Below are 12,381 nucleotides of genomic sequence, written 5' to 3' on the forward strand. Positions count from 1 at the left end.
AGCACAGAGCGAGATACAGGATGCCGGTCAGGATTTTCAAAATAAAACCCTGCCATGGTTGAGATCATCCTCAGTCTTACAACACGTCTGTTTGAACAGCTGGAGGTCAAACTTATCTTAATACTACACATTCTTCCAGTAAACAACAACCTACATTTGGGCATTTAATCAATTTCCTTAATTGTGATCATTAACCATAATCATGGTTATAATGAGAACTTTAAAGCACTACGAAGCAATAGACTATGTCCTCTATCTATAGTACAGCGATACCGACTCGGTTTCACTGTGCTAAGCGCACTGGCAGCTGTCCACAGGGCAGCTTTTACGCTTCCTGTCTCACTCGGTTGTGTCTCGCTAACTTGACGGAGCTGCTGGAGCTGCTGCTGCTGCTGCATCCGCCTCCGTTTGTGCGCATGCGCATAGCATCTTCCCATCATTTCCCCGACAAGTGGCAGTAAAAGGAGCCGAGCTGCGTCAAGCTGAGCAGACTCACCGTGAACCGGAGCGGACATGAAGTGGTCAGGCTTTCAAATAAAAGACTGAAGCGTGCGAATAAAAATAAAAATACAGTCAAAAGAATATAAGGCTACAGCAAAATCTTTTTTTTATTTTTTTTTTTACTATTACTCTTGTATACAGTCACTCAAAAACATGTTTTTTCTAAATGCTTTTTTTTTTTTTTTAATGGATGTTTGGCTCTCACTGTACAGATTGACGTAGTTTATATGAAGTCTGAGTTTTGACAAAAAGAGGGAGATCCTTCATTTAAGTATTAATTTTCTTCATTTAAGTATTAATTTTCTCGGGGCTCACCTGATTTCTGAGTCGAAAGTGCGTCTCTATGAGCAAGATATGAGACAGCACAACTAGTTTCAAATTGGAGGGCTCTCTTGGTCCAATAAGCAACTTACACAAGTGTGATGTGGAAACTTGAAGCCTGTATTTCATACACACAATCAAGTGTTCAAAAATATTTACATATTCATATTTATTTATAAGTGAGGAGGCAAAGATATACATTTCTAACCAGTTGTCTTTTTAAATACTTTTTTTAAAGGAAAAAAAAATGCATCACACACAAGTTATTATTTTTTAATACAAGTTTTTTTTTTTTAATATACATGTTTAATTACACTTGGGGGTGATCCTTGGCCTGATCTGGCCTGAAAAGGTGTAAGAGGGAGCCTTTTGCATAGGGATTATAATGAAATGATTGACTACTGGTTATTATTTCAGTTGTCTCATTTAATTATTCAATATGTCTAATATCATTTCCATAGTTGATTTTCGTTAATTCATCCACTATAAACTACCTATAAGGTTGTAAAAGTAAACATTATGTAGTTTTTACGTTTTTTTCAAATTCTCCCGTGAAACAAGGAACTGATGCGTCTTAATTTGAAAGTCTGGCCGGAAGTGTAAGATATATTGCGTTTGCCTTGACGCCTGTGTTGTCGGGATCCGAGGAGCAATTCATTGAAGCAGACTCGCAGTGGAGGCTAGTATGGTCCCCTAACGAGAAATTCGTGCCATCACCGTTCATCCAGCGGCCCGCTTGTTTCCCTCTGGATACCGAACATCGATCGGTTCATATAAAACCAGATCAGTCGATTAGAAGTCGGAATATCGCACATTGCATGACCTTGCGTTGAATGTCATAATTTACGGATTTTTTTTTTTTTTTTTAAAGCACCGACACGGTAAGGTAATAAGCATCCTCACGGAGTAGAAGGCGAGACGAGTGTACAGACTGCTGTATCACGCATGCAGTGTTGAGTTTGAGAGCACCGGTTATCTGTGTTATATCTAAAGTGTTTTTTTTTTTTTTTTAATAATGGCTGTAAATCGGAAACAGCTGAGGATTTATGAAAAATCTGATTGATAACGTGACCGCTCGTGCAGCCTATGGGCCTATAGGCTGCACGCTGCAGAACCCGAATTCGCCATCCCAATTAGGCTATTCAAAGCACATATTTTATCCTCAGCATTTTAGAGGTATGAACTGTGCCATTAAATGATATTTCAAACAGTGATTAATGCTTTATTCTCTGAACAGTTTATGCGGAGCGCGCGTGTAGGACCGTACGACAGATGCTGCAGCATCAGCGCTTGATCCGCTCCGGGCTGGAGTGGGAGAGGAGGAGGAGGAGGAGGAGGAGGAGGGAGGGGGTATCTTTTTAGGCTCATTAAATCACACCGTGCGACTGAACGTGCGCTCCGCTACTTATCAGTCTATGCGTCAGTCTGGCTCTCTATAGATGACCCATTTCAGGGTGAAAGTGGGGCACGAGGCAATCCCTGCTCTGGGTAGAAGGGCCACCAGGTTGGCTGTTGGTCGTGCTTCAAGCCAAAAAAATAAAAAAATCTGCTGACACATGCGCTCTGCCGACCGGTGCTCCCTGCCTTTGTGCGCAATGGAGCCTATAGCCCATCTATCAAGGCCTCATGGGGCCACAGACTCCTATAGGCTCATAGCTGGCCTCCTGTTGGCCTCAATCTATTAATGGCTTCATACTTTTTATACACTGATTATTGTAGAAAAATCTTTAAAAATGGAATCATACTATTCTGAGGTTTAAAGAAATAAACACAGACAAGGTGAAGATAACATCACTCTGACTCAGTAGATTTATTTCGCTCTCTTTACTAAATGCTGCTAAACACTGAGACTATAAAAGACCTCCACATTCACACCTGTCTGTTTAATTTCAGGTCATCGGCCACAACCATGGAGATTGTCACACATTTAATTAACGACACCATAGAGTTCTACAAATGGACCCTAACTATTGCAGGTAATACTCTTGAATACTTGGTGTAAGAGTAAGATCTATTTCAAGGAAATTGAAAACAGAGCACTTATTTTACAAGTGAGTAAATACACAATTTACCATGCATGCAGTTAAAGTGGCACAACAATGCTGAAAAATGGACGTATCGCAGTATATTTACTTTAATGTGTCCTGGTTTGTTTAAAGGCATTAATGTACCTCCTGTACTGGAGTCAAGCCAATAAAATATCAAAGCTTTAATTTAGATCCATCTGTTGCTGTGAGTCACATTAATGAAAATCTTTGTCATTTCAATCATCCGAAAGACAAGTTTGAATTACTATCACATCCATCACTGACCTCCAGACAGCTCACCTCATGACGATATCCACTACCTGCCCTCCCACTCAGCACCTGTTTTACCTGTGCTTCCCCTTAAAATAAACCGACACTGAACCGCGCACTGCGTCAGTGTAATGCAAACATGATGAATATTTATGTAACACTCTGAGAACATCTGTCCCGCAGACAAGCGAGTGGAGAAATGGCCCCTGATGGACAACCCGCTGCCCACGCTGGCCATCAGCACCTCCTACCTGCTCTTCCTCTGGCTGGGGCCCAAATACATGAAGAACAGAGAGCCCTTGCAGCTCCGCAAAACCCTCATTGTCTACAACTTCAGCATGGTCTTCCTCAACTTCTTCATCTTCAAAGAGGTAGATCGCTCCACTGTTTAGATGTTCAGCTGTTTACCTGCAAGAGTCCAAAACCTGAAGTGAGTGAGTTAAATCTGTGGAAGTCTTCTCATCCCAGCCACAAATATGAGCAGAGGTTTCATCCTGTGGGTTTAAACCAACCTAATTACTCCGCCTTTTTCCTGCACTCCGTCTATGTTCCTCTCTCTGTCAATATTTGTCCTTTTATGTCAGTGATTCAATAAAGATACTCTTTTGTTTTTTTAGCTGTTCATGGCAGCGCGAGCGGCCCGATACAGTTACATCTGTCAACCTGTGGACTATTCAGATGACCCCAATGAAGTCAGGGTGAGTGTTTGGAGCTGAGACAGCATGCAGACGTTACACTGGCGCGCGTGCACGCGGGCACGCACATTTTCCCTTACATAAAACATTTACTGCAAAACACTGACCTCACCTGCCCTATTATGTAACGTACTTTCATACAGTTCATGTGGATGCAGTAGTTAGTTTCCACAAAGAAACAAAACGCCTTATTTTAACAGATAGATTCAGATCTTTGTGCCATAGTGCTCCACTGTAACCAAATGATAAAGAAAGTCCATGTCAGCCTGCCAGGAAGCTTCAGTCTCTAGTGTTTAGAAACATGATCAGCTTCAATTCATTTGGATCGTCCTGTTATCCGAAAAACTGTGAGCTGGAGGGGGGGATGCGAATGGTGTTCAGTTTCACCTTCCTTCCTGTTGCTCCATGACGTAGCCGTTGACACAGAAACCAGGAGGAGTAAGTCAGTTTTAGAGGTTAAAATGTCAAAGATTAAAGTAGAAGGGAAACACATGACTGTAGCTGCTGATTATATTTAAGGTGAGAAATCTGAATCCAATGTCTGCTTTCTTTTCTCATTCTCCATTTCTGTTTATGCTGCTTCACCCGCACCTCTTCCCACATCTCCCATGTCCTGTCGGAGACAGGTGGCAGGAGCTCTGTGGTGGTATTTCATCTCGAAGGGAATTGAGTATCTGGACACGGTGTTTTTCATCCTGAGGAAAAAGTTCAACCAGGTTACCTTCCTGCACGTCTACCACCACTGCACCATGTTCACGCTCTGGTGGATTGGCATCAAATGGGTGGCAGGAGGACAGTGTGAGTAGCTCGTGCTACAGCAGATGTTAACATGGTTTATGCCTTTTCCTAAAGAGATATATTGAACCATTCGCTCTTAAATTTAAAATTGTTGTGCTCTTTACCCCATTTCCTAGCCAATTAACTATTAACCCTTCTATGTATATTATATATAGCTTAGAAATTCTTCATACTGAATGCAGTATGTAATGTAAGTAAGTAAGTGATGCTGCTTGCATGGCTGCAAGCAGCTCTGTAAGGCTTTACTCTTACACCGCAGTGCTTTGAGCTGCATGCTAACGCTAGCAGAGCAGCATGCTCATTATGACAATAATAATTTACTGAGGTATAATCTCTACCATGCTCTCCATATTAGCATAGCAAAATTGAGACTTGACGAGGATTCCAGATCAAAAGTTGGGGCAGCCAGAGGCAGAGATGATTGTCTGCACCAGATATCATGACAATCCATCAAACAGTAATTTAGACATCATGGTGAAAACCACAAATGCATATACACAGTATGTATGTACAGTATGCTCAGGGCACCATGAGTGTCATTACAAAATGTCATTGTAATCCATCCAACAGTTTTTGAGACACTGACCGACTGACACCTTCTTCCCTGGAGCGACACCTGCTTGCATGTCAAATAAGAAACCAACATTATTTTCTATTTACTTTGTCCAAAGAAAACTGGACTTTCTTAAGACATTTTATCTCTAATCTGAAAGTCTTTGTCAGTTCAGAATCTTCACAGACTCTATTCTTGTTTTGTTTTTTTAAATACGATGAGGAAATCAAGTACTGATCTGAAACGTGTGACTTGTGTAAGCTTCAAAACAGTATTCTTGCTCTACAAATAGCATGACGAAATAAATATCACTGCTTTCTTCTACTTGCAGCATTCTTCGGTGCACACATGAACGCAATGATCCATGTCTTGATGTATCTGTATTATGGCCTGGCCTCCTGTGGACCTAAGATTCAAAAGTACCTGTGGTGGAAGAAGTACTTGACCATCATCCAGATGGTAATATATCACTGCCCTCTGTAGCTGATTTCTTATGATTTATGTTCATTTAAAACAGTTCAGATGGTTAATCTTTCTGAATATCAAACTGAAACCGTGAACCTCACACTGAAAGGCATTAAAAAGCTGTGAAGCCATTATGCGTGAAATAACATGGCTTTGTTTCTCCCGTGTCTCAGATTCAGTTCCACGTCACCATCGGCCACACGGCCTTGTCGCTCTATGTCAACTGCGACTTCCCCCACTGGATGCACTACTCCCTCATCTGCTACGCCATCACCTTCATCATCCTGTTCGGAAACTTCTACTACCAGACCTACCGCCGGCAGCAGCCCGCGCGACGCGAGGCCTCCTCCTCCTCCTCCTCCAAAGCCAGCAAGGCTCTCTCTAACGGCACCCTCAACGGGTTAAGCAAAGCCGCCAACGGAGCAGTGCTGGTGGGGAGCAAAGAGGAGAAGCCCCAGGAGAACTCCGGGAGGAGAAAGAGGAAAGGACGAGCCAAAAGAGATTAAAGGAAGCCGGAGGGGTTCAGGTGAGGTGGGGCCTTGCTTTGGCTTCTAGGTTGATAGTGCTAAAACATGAAAGACTTAATTTGAGGAATATTTTAGAGGGATGGATGTGTTCTGGTGTGATGTGTTTATTTAAGCCATGATCTGAGTTGTTGTAGATAAAATATGAGAGGCTTTTGTTGAGAGAGGATCGTTCTGTTAGTAAAAGGTGTCAAAGGTCCCACCTAAGATGACCATTATAACAACTAACCCAAAATACAATAATGTCTAGTTTGGGATTTGTATTCCTTCTCTTTATTGTGGTGCCAAGTACAGTAGATCTGCTTCAAAAAGTGACTTACAGCCACTAAAAACTGGACCTGAAAAGGTTCATTTGGCATGCTGGGAAAGCTACATCAAATACACCTGAGCTGCTTTAAAAAGATGATGTACCGTTGATATCAGCAAACACTGCTGTATTGAGACAGGAATACACATTATAACACGCACACAAACATCTCAATTTATATATTTGTTTTTGTTGTTCAGCTGTACAGATATAAAACTGGCGATAATGAACTCTATCATGTCATTTTGTTGCTGTTACATGAGCGACTTTACGTTTACAATTCCTGTCTACTGATACCAACACCTCTGTAGTTATCAACCCATTTGTGCAGATGAAATTCTCTGCTTTATTCCTGTTTATTTTGAGACGTGGACTCTCACTTTAAAGCTGTGATCCATTAGTGCAGTTATTATCTAAAGAAGGAAAACAGATCCATATCCAGAGGTAAAGTGTACATAGAAATAGAGAAATAAATTTCCAGCCCTTTGAGACGTGGATGGTGTCGCTCCATCGCTGTTTTAAGATGGAATAATCATCAACTTTAGCTCACAGGGGTGAAATTTAGATTGTTTTTTTATTTCTGTACACAGCCACAACCCATTTTGTATATTATACTTGTATGTAACGTGATGAAATGTGACAGTATAATCCAGAGAAATGATGGAAATGATCATTAGCTCAGTGTTTCCCTCTGACAGCGAGGCTCGTGGAAATTTGTCTTTGCAGATGTTTACCTGTCTTTTTATATTATATCCTCTCTGACGTTGTCGTTTGTCTTAGACGCTGGTGAAAACGTTGTGTGCCGAACAAAGACGCGGTTTTGTTCTGGGCTCCCTTTTTATATTCATGGGAAATTACAGCTTACAGCCACTTTATATTATCATGTTAAGTAAACCTTCTTTTAGCACTGTTTTCTTTAAGTGAAATATCTACATATTCAATCAAATAGCTTTTTGCATCCAAGCTTTCAGGCCTAATTTATGTCCTGAGCCAGCTTGAATGTAAATTTATCAGGGGACAGATTTGGATTAGAAAAGACAAAGGTTATGATTTCTATACAAGAAGAGCTGGTGAACCTATAGTGACTGTGTATGTTATACCACTATGAAGAATACCTTCGCTCTGCCTGTAGTATATGGAGTATAAATCAATGATCGGCTCTATATCAGCAAATCCTGTTTCATATCATCCATCTTCCAATGCATTTTGATGTTATTTATTGGTTTTATTTATTGTTATGTAAATACAGGTTTCCATCTAGCTGAAAGTGCTTGTTTGTGTATTTGTCTTCTTTTTGTGTTGTACATATTACATTGTGATATTTTGTACACTGCGCATTTGGAAATGTTCCCAGCTTGTTAGCTTGGACATTTATATGTCCACATTGCTTCTGTGTTTTCTTTTCTTTTGTTTTCTTTTTCAGTATCATAACTTTGAACTCTCTTCAACTCAAATTAAACTGAATGCCTGTACAAATGCTGACTCCCTATTAACTGTCTACTTTGTGATGTTGTAAATGTCATTGTGTGTTTTTAACAAGGATATCCATACTTTTTTACAACACTCTCAACTACAAGACTCTGCTAATGACTTGGCTCCTCAGCAATAGTGCATTTCAAGTTTTCCAACGGTAGGGGGCACCATGGTCACATCAGAGTATATGAGCATCAGGTATTAAACAGTACTATCACTATGTTCCCCACGTTTCAGACCAACTTCTGTAATTATGGAAGTAACTTCTCCAGATAAAAGACCTCTGTCAAGTTTTATGATAAGAGGAGAACAATATTATCACTCTTAACTTTTTAATAGACATTGGTGAATATTAAACTTCAATTCCCAGTTATCACTTTGTATGGGTGCATTATAAAACCCCATTTTGCAATACAATGTTTCTTAGCTCTATTATCTGTAAAATGGGCTAAAACCCAGTGCTGGAAAGTAACTAAGTATATTTACTCAACTAAGAAACTTAAGTACTTGCATTGTACTAGAGTATCTCCTGTCTGCCACTGTATATTTCTACTCCCAACACAAGATAGAAATGTACTTTTTACTCTTTTACATACAAATGCATGATCAACATATTGCATGATGTGATGATAAAATTTAACTCCCCACCACACACAGTATTATGTTGTTCAAGCGAGTTACACCGTAATCATAAACATTAAAACACTGCTTGCATGTTAAATGCTCCAGCAATAATAATCAAACAGTTCATCTGTATAAAGAGGTTGTTGCAGTACTGGGTGGGGTCACATCTGGCTTTTTTTTTTATATCATGTATTGCTTATCTGATTTAAAATATCTGTAACTGATACAATCATATTGGTTGACAAAAAAAGGGAAGAAAAAAAACTATAAAACCTAAAAAATTAGAATTTTTATGACTGCTCAATTCATGTTAAATTCTCCTCCCATTTTGACAATTTTAGACAAAGGTTTCCATGGTGACTGTATACAGCAGCTGTCTGATGCACCCCCCTACCCACTCATCCTACCAAACCCCTCCCAACCCCAACCACTCCTCCAGCTTCTTCTTGGTGAATCAGCCAGCGTCCATGTGGGAAAGAGCACCAGTGCAATAAACTATTAAACAGGGTTTTAGTGCTTGTGTGTGCATGTGTGAGTTTGTGGATTCGTGAGTGGATATTTTGTGTTTATGTGTAAGTTTCTATGCGAGTGCACGCCCCCCGCACCCCTGCAGAGTTTATGAGTGGGAGGCCTCCACCAGCAGAGGGGTATTAAATGGATGATGTTTGTGTTATTCCTCAAATCCAGAGCAATAATTTCACAACTCAGCAACAGAAACCCATAACCACATCAGCAGGCTTGTTCTTGGATGGTGGCTCCATGTCCTGACAATGTCTTTCAACCTTTTCCTAACAGTGTGTTGTGCTGGACAAACACATCTCTGTGGCATTAAGAGTGTGAAGAAGAGGTTTCTAAGAACAAATGCTTTATAGCTACTTGAATGAATTACAGGCTGTGAAATATCTTTCAAATACCTGCAGATTAATACAGTTTATTTTGTCTGATATTATCTGAATATCTATTATACTAAGGATTATTTTAGCAGATTCTTAAATGCCTTGCATGGGTTCCTAAATAGCAAGCCAAAACACATCTTTTTAAATGGATGCAATTGCACATTTAGCCTGCTCAGCAATCTTGGCCCTCTATGTCTGTTAATGTGTCATGTGATGGTTTTAACTGGCATTAGCATAACCTTATTAATGTGTGACTTTTCAATTTCATGTCAATCTAATGCTTTCATTCAAATGTTGGTCTGGAAGGAAAACAAAATGACCCTACTCCTTCCTCTGTCTCCACACAGAACATGGAAACATAATAATAAATACAAAGCCACAGCTAGATACTGTGTGCAGAACATCAGTGTGTAAAACACACAATACACTACTCACAGCATATGAGTGCATCAGCATGTATAATGTATGTGTCAGTGTGACTGTATCCGTGCAGGCTTGCCACTCCATTCAGTGAGGTCCCCTGTGGATTTCATAGCAAAGTAACACTTTCCCTCCCTGTCAGAAGCTCAGTTGATATCTGGAACACACCAACTGAGACCGGAGACAGGCATGCTTTTTATGCCTTGCTGGAGAAATGGATTGCACCCATGACGTATGAGGCCCAAACTTCCAAAACCTCTCAGCTGCTTACCTGTCAGAAAAAAAGGGTTTAAAAAAGCATTATATTTTAAAAGAATGATAATTAAGAAATTAATGAAGCAATGCAAAATGTATATTTATATGACTTTTCTTATGTACAAATTGTCTTTTTTCGCAAAAAATGTTTTTGTTTACACTGTATTTTAAGGCCAAATATAATCCAATTAATGGCATGGAAAATTTTGTGTGGATCCCATTTCTCTTATTCACAGTCAAAATTAATTATGGTCATTATGATAATGTTTCAAATGTGGGCAGGATTAACTGAAACTACAACATGAGACTGCAGATTACTGCTGATAATGTCAAACAGTGATGAGTGCACCGCCTGGGATGTCTGTCTACACACAGTGTTTCTGTGATGATCTGGGGTAAGGGTGGCTGTGAATAATAGAGGAAGTCAGGATCAGAGCGAGACTTGGATATGTGAGATGAATGAAGGTGTTATTTTTAGATGGATGTTCATCAGGGCCTCTCTCTCCCTCACTCTCCCTCTCAGTCCTCTCATAGCCTGTCCTGATAGCAACTCTTGTGCTCCCACAAGAGCTAGTAGCGAAAGACTTAAGAATATGGACACATAAAAAAAGAGCAAACCAGTGACAGTATTGGTTGTAATTTAAATGTCCTGTTATCACTACAGAAAAGGTCAATTTTAATTAGTCATCCAATCATGTATAAAGTGTTTAACAAGTTAATATTTCTGCTGGTAGCAGGACTTGTTTATGACACAAATTGATTCACAATAAATATGTTTTCATCTAAAGATTCAATGTAAAATATGGAAGCTATCCGAGTGTGGAAGGATTCAACATTTTATGGGGATTAAATAAACTGAAATCTTCTCAGATCATGATATGATTCCTTCTTAACCAACTATCACCTTCTTTTGTTTTACTTTAGACAAGGCAGAGTCCAGTCATCCTGACTCAGACTATGAGCCTCCATGATGCAGACATCTGTCACTTTAATGCAAGCAAATGATTGAATAGTCCTGGGGCACAATAAGGGCGGTCGAGGTGGGGGAAGTGGTGAATGCGTGTATATGTCATGTGAAAGGGAGTGTAAGACCCCAAACATCTGTTATCCTATTCAGAGGAAATAGATCTTTGTTCTTGCCCAAAGCTGGCTGATTGGCTGCAGCAGCATTTTGTCTGATAATCAAACTGTGATTACAATAGAGAGCCGTCTTGCTTTTGAGCAGATTGAGGTATAGTGCTGTAAAAGCCAGCAGTGACAGAAGCAAATGGATTGCACAGAGGTAAAGGAGGCCAAGAGCTGTGGTTACTGAAGCCTTGACTGAAGCTAAAACTCATTCCATAAAACTTTCAGAGCAGAGCAAAGCCAAGCTTTCAATCCAAGTCAATCCCTGGCACTTCCTGTGCTTGTTATTTTATGCACATAGAGGTGATGCAAACAACACCAGTCCTGCTCCTTTGCTGTGTATCTGTAAACAATCTTATACTACTTCTGATGTGTGTGCTTTTTATCATTACATGTAAGGGAGCTGTTGGCACAAGGCCAAGAATTAAAATCTTCAAATGACTGGTCGGATGAGTCAGGCCCTGCATGGTCCAATACAGTACACTATAACTCGATCATATTGGAGATGCCTTGAGTTCACGAGGAGCCCGAGGGAGTCTGTCCTGTTTCCAAGCAGAATAAATGGTCCTAAGTAACCATTTCCACTGGAAAAAAAAAACTCACACTAACCTGTTTTCAAATCAAATCTTTCTAATTTCCTGTTTTCATATAATGACATCACAGATTCAGAGAAATGCGGAGAGAAATGAATGGCATACACAAATCCAAATTAAATTTCTTATTTATCCCCTGACAATATTAAGTAAGGCCTACAGTCTCCCCTCTGTAAAGACTAAATGTTTTTCCTACTCGGTATGGAAACATTTTTGTGATTTTGAAAAAAAGAAATAAACATGAGAGGATAACACAGCAACAGCCATGAATCCCAAGGAGCTACCAAAGTTTTTAATGTTTGTAAATACAACCTCAGCGTCCATGACTGAATGACATGGATGTCGGACTTGTGATCACCGACCCAAAGTCTAATAATTTAAGTCTAAATATAAGCAAACAACAGAATATGTTTCAATCTTTTCATGTACGCTTGGTACAACTTTTTCAAACTATACTATCTAACTATATGTTATGACAAGGACAAGCAGGACATACACAGAAAGATCATGCATTATGGTCAAATTTAAATGCTG

At 39.9% G+C, this 12,381-nt stretch overlaps 1 protein-coding gene across 2 annotated transcripts; it reads left to right on the forward strand.

Moving 5' to 3' along the window:
- The first annotated feature begins 1,453 nt into the window (after window positions 1–1,453).
- elovl4a (ELOVL fatty acid elongase 4a) lies at window positions 1,454–7,943 on the forward strand. 2 transcript variants are annotated; one of them, XM_069143258.1, is made up of 7 exons: window positions 1,454–1,703; window positions 2,716–2,798; window positions 3,303–3,490; window positions 3,737–3,817; window positions 4,441–4,612; window positions 5,497–5,624; window positions 5,804–7,943. In XM_069143258.1, the coding sequence occupies exons 2-7, from the start codon at window positions 2,732–2,734 to the stop codon at window positions 6,134–6,136; spliced, it is 969 nt and encodes a 322-aa protein (XP_068999359.1). In that variant the 5' UTR covers window positions 1,454–1,703; window positions 2,716–2,731; the 3' UTR covers window positions 6,137–7,943. The 2 variants fall into 2 exon arrangements, with proteins under 2 accessions (XP_068999359.1, XP_068999360.1); XM_069143259.1 differs by having other exon boundaries at window positions 1,480–1,501.
- The last annotated feature ends 4,438 nt before the right edge of the window (window positions 7,944–12,381 follow it).

The sequence above is a fragment of the Embiotoca jacksoni genome, unplaced genomic scaffold (assembly GCF_022577435.1).
Source record: "Embiotoca jacksoni isolate LCO1_2020_lvr unplaced genomic scaffold, fEmbJac1.0.p SCAF_11, whole genome shotgun sequence".
Lineage (NCBI taxonomy): Eukaryota > Metazoa > Chordata > Actinopteri > Embiotocidae > Embiotoca > Embiotoca jacksoni.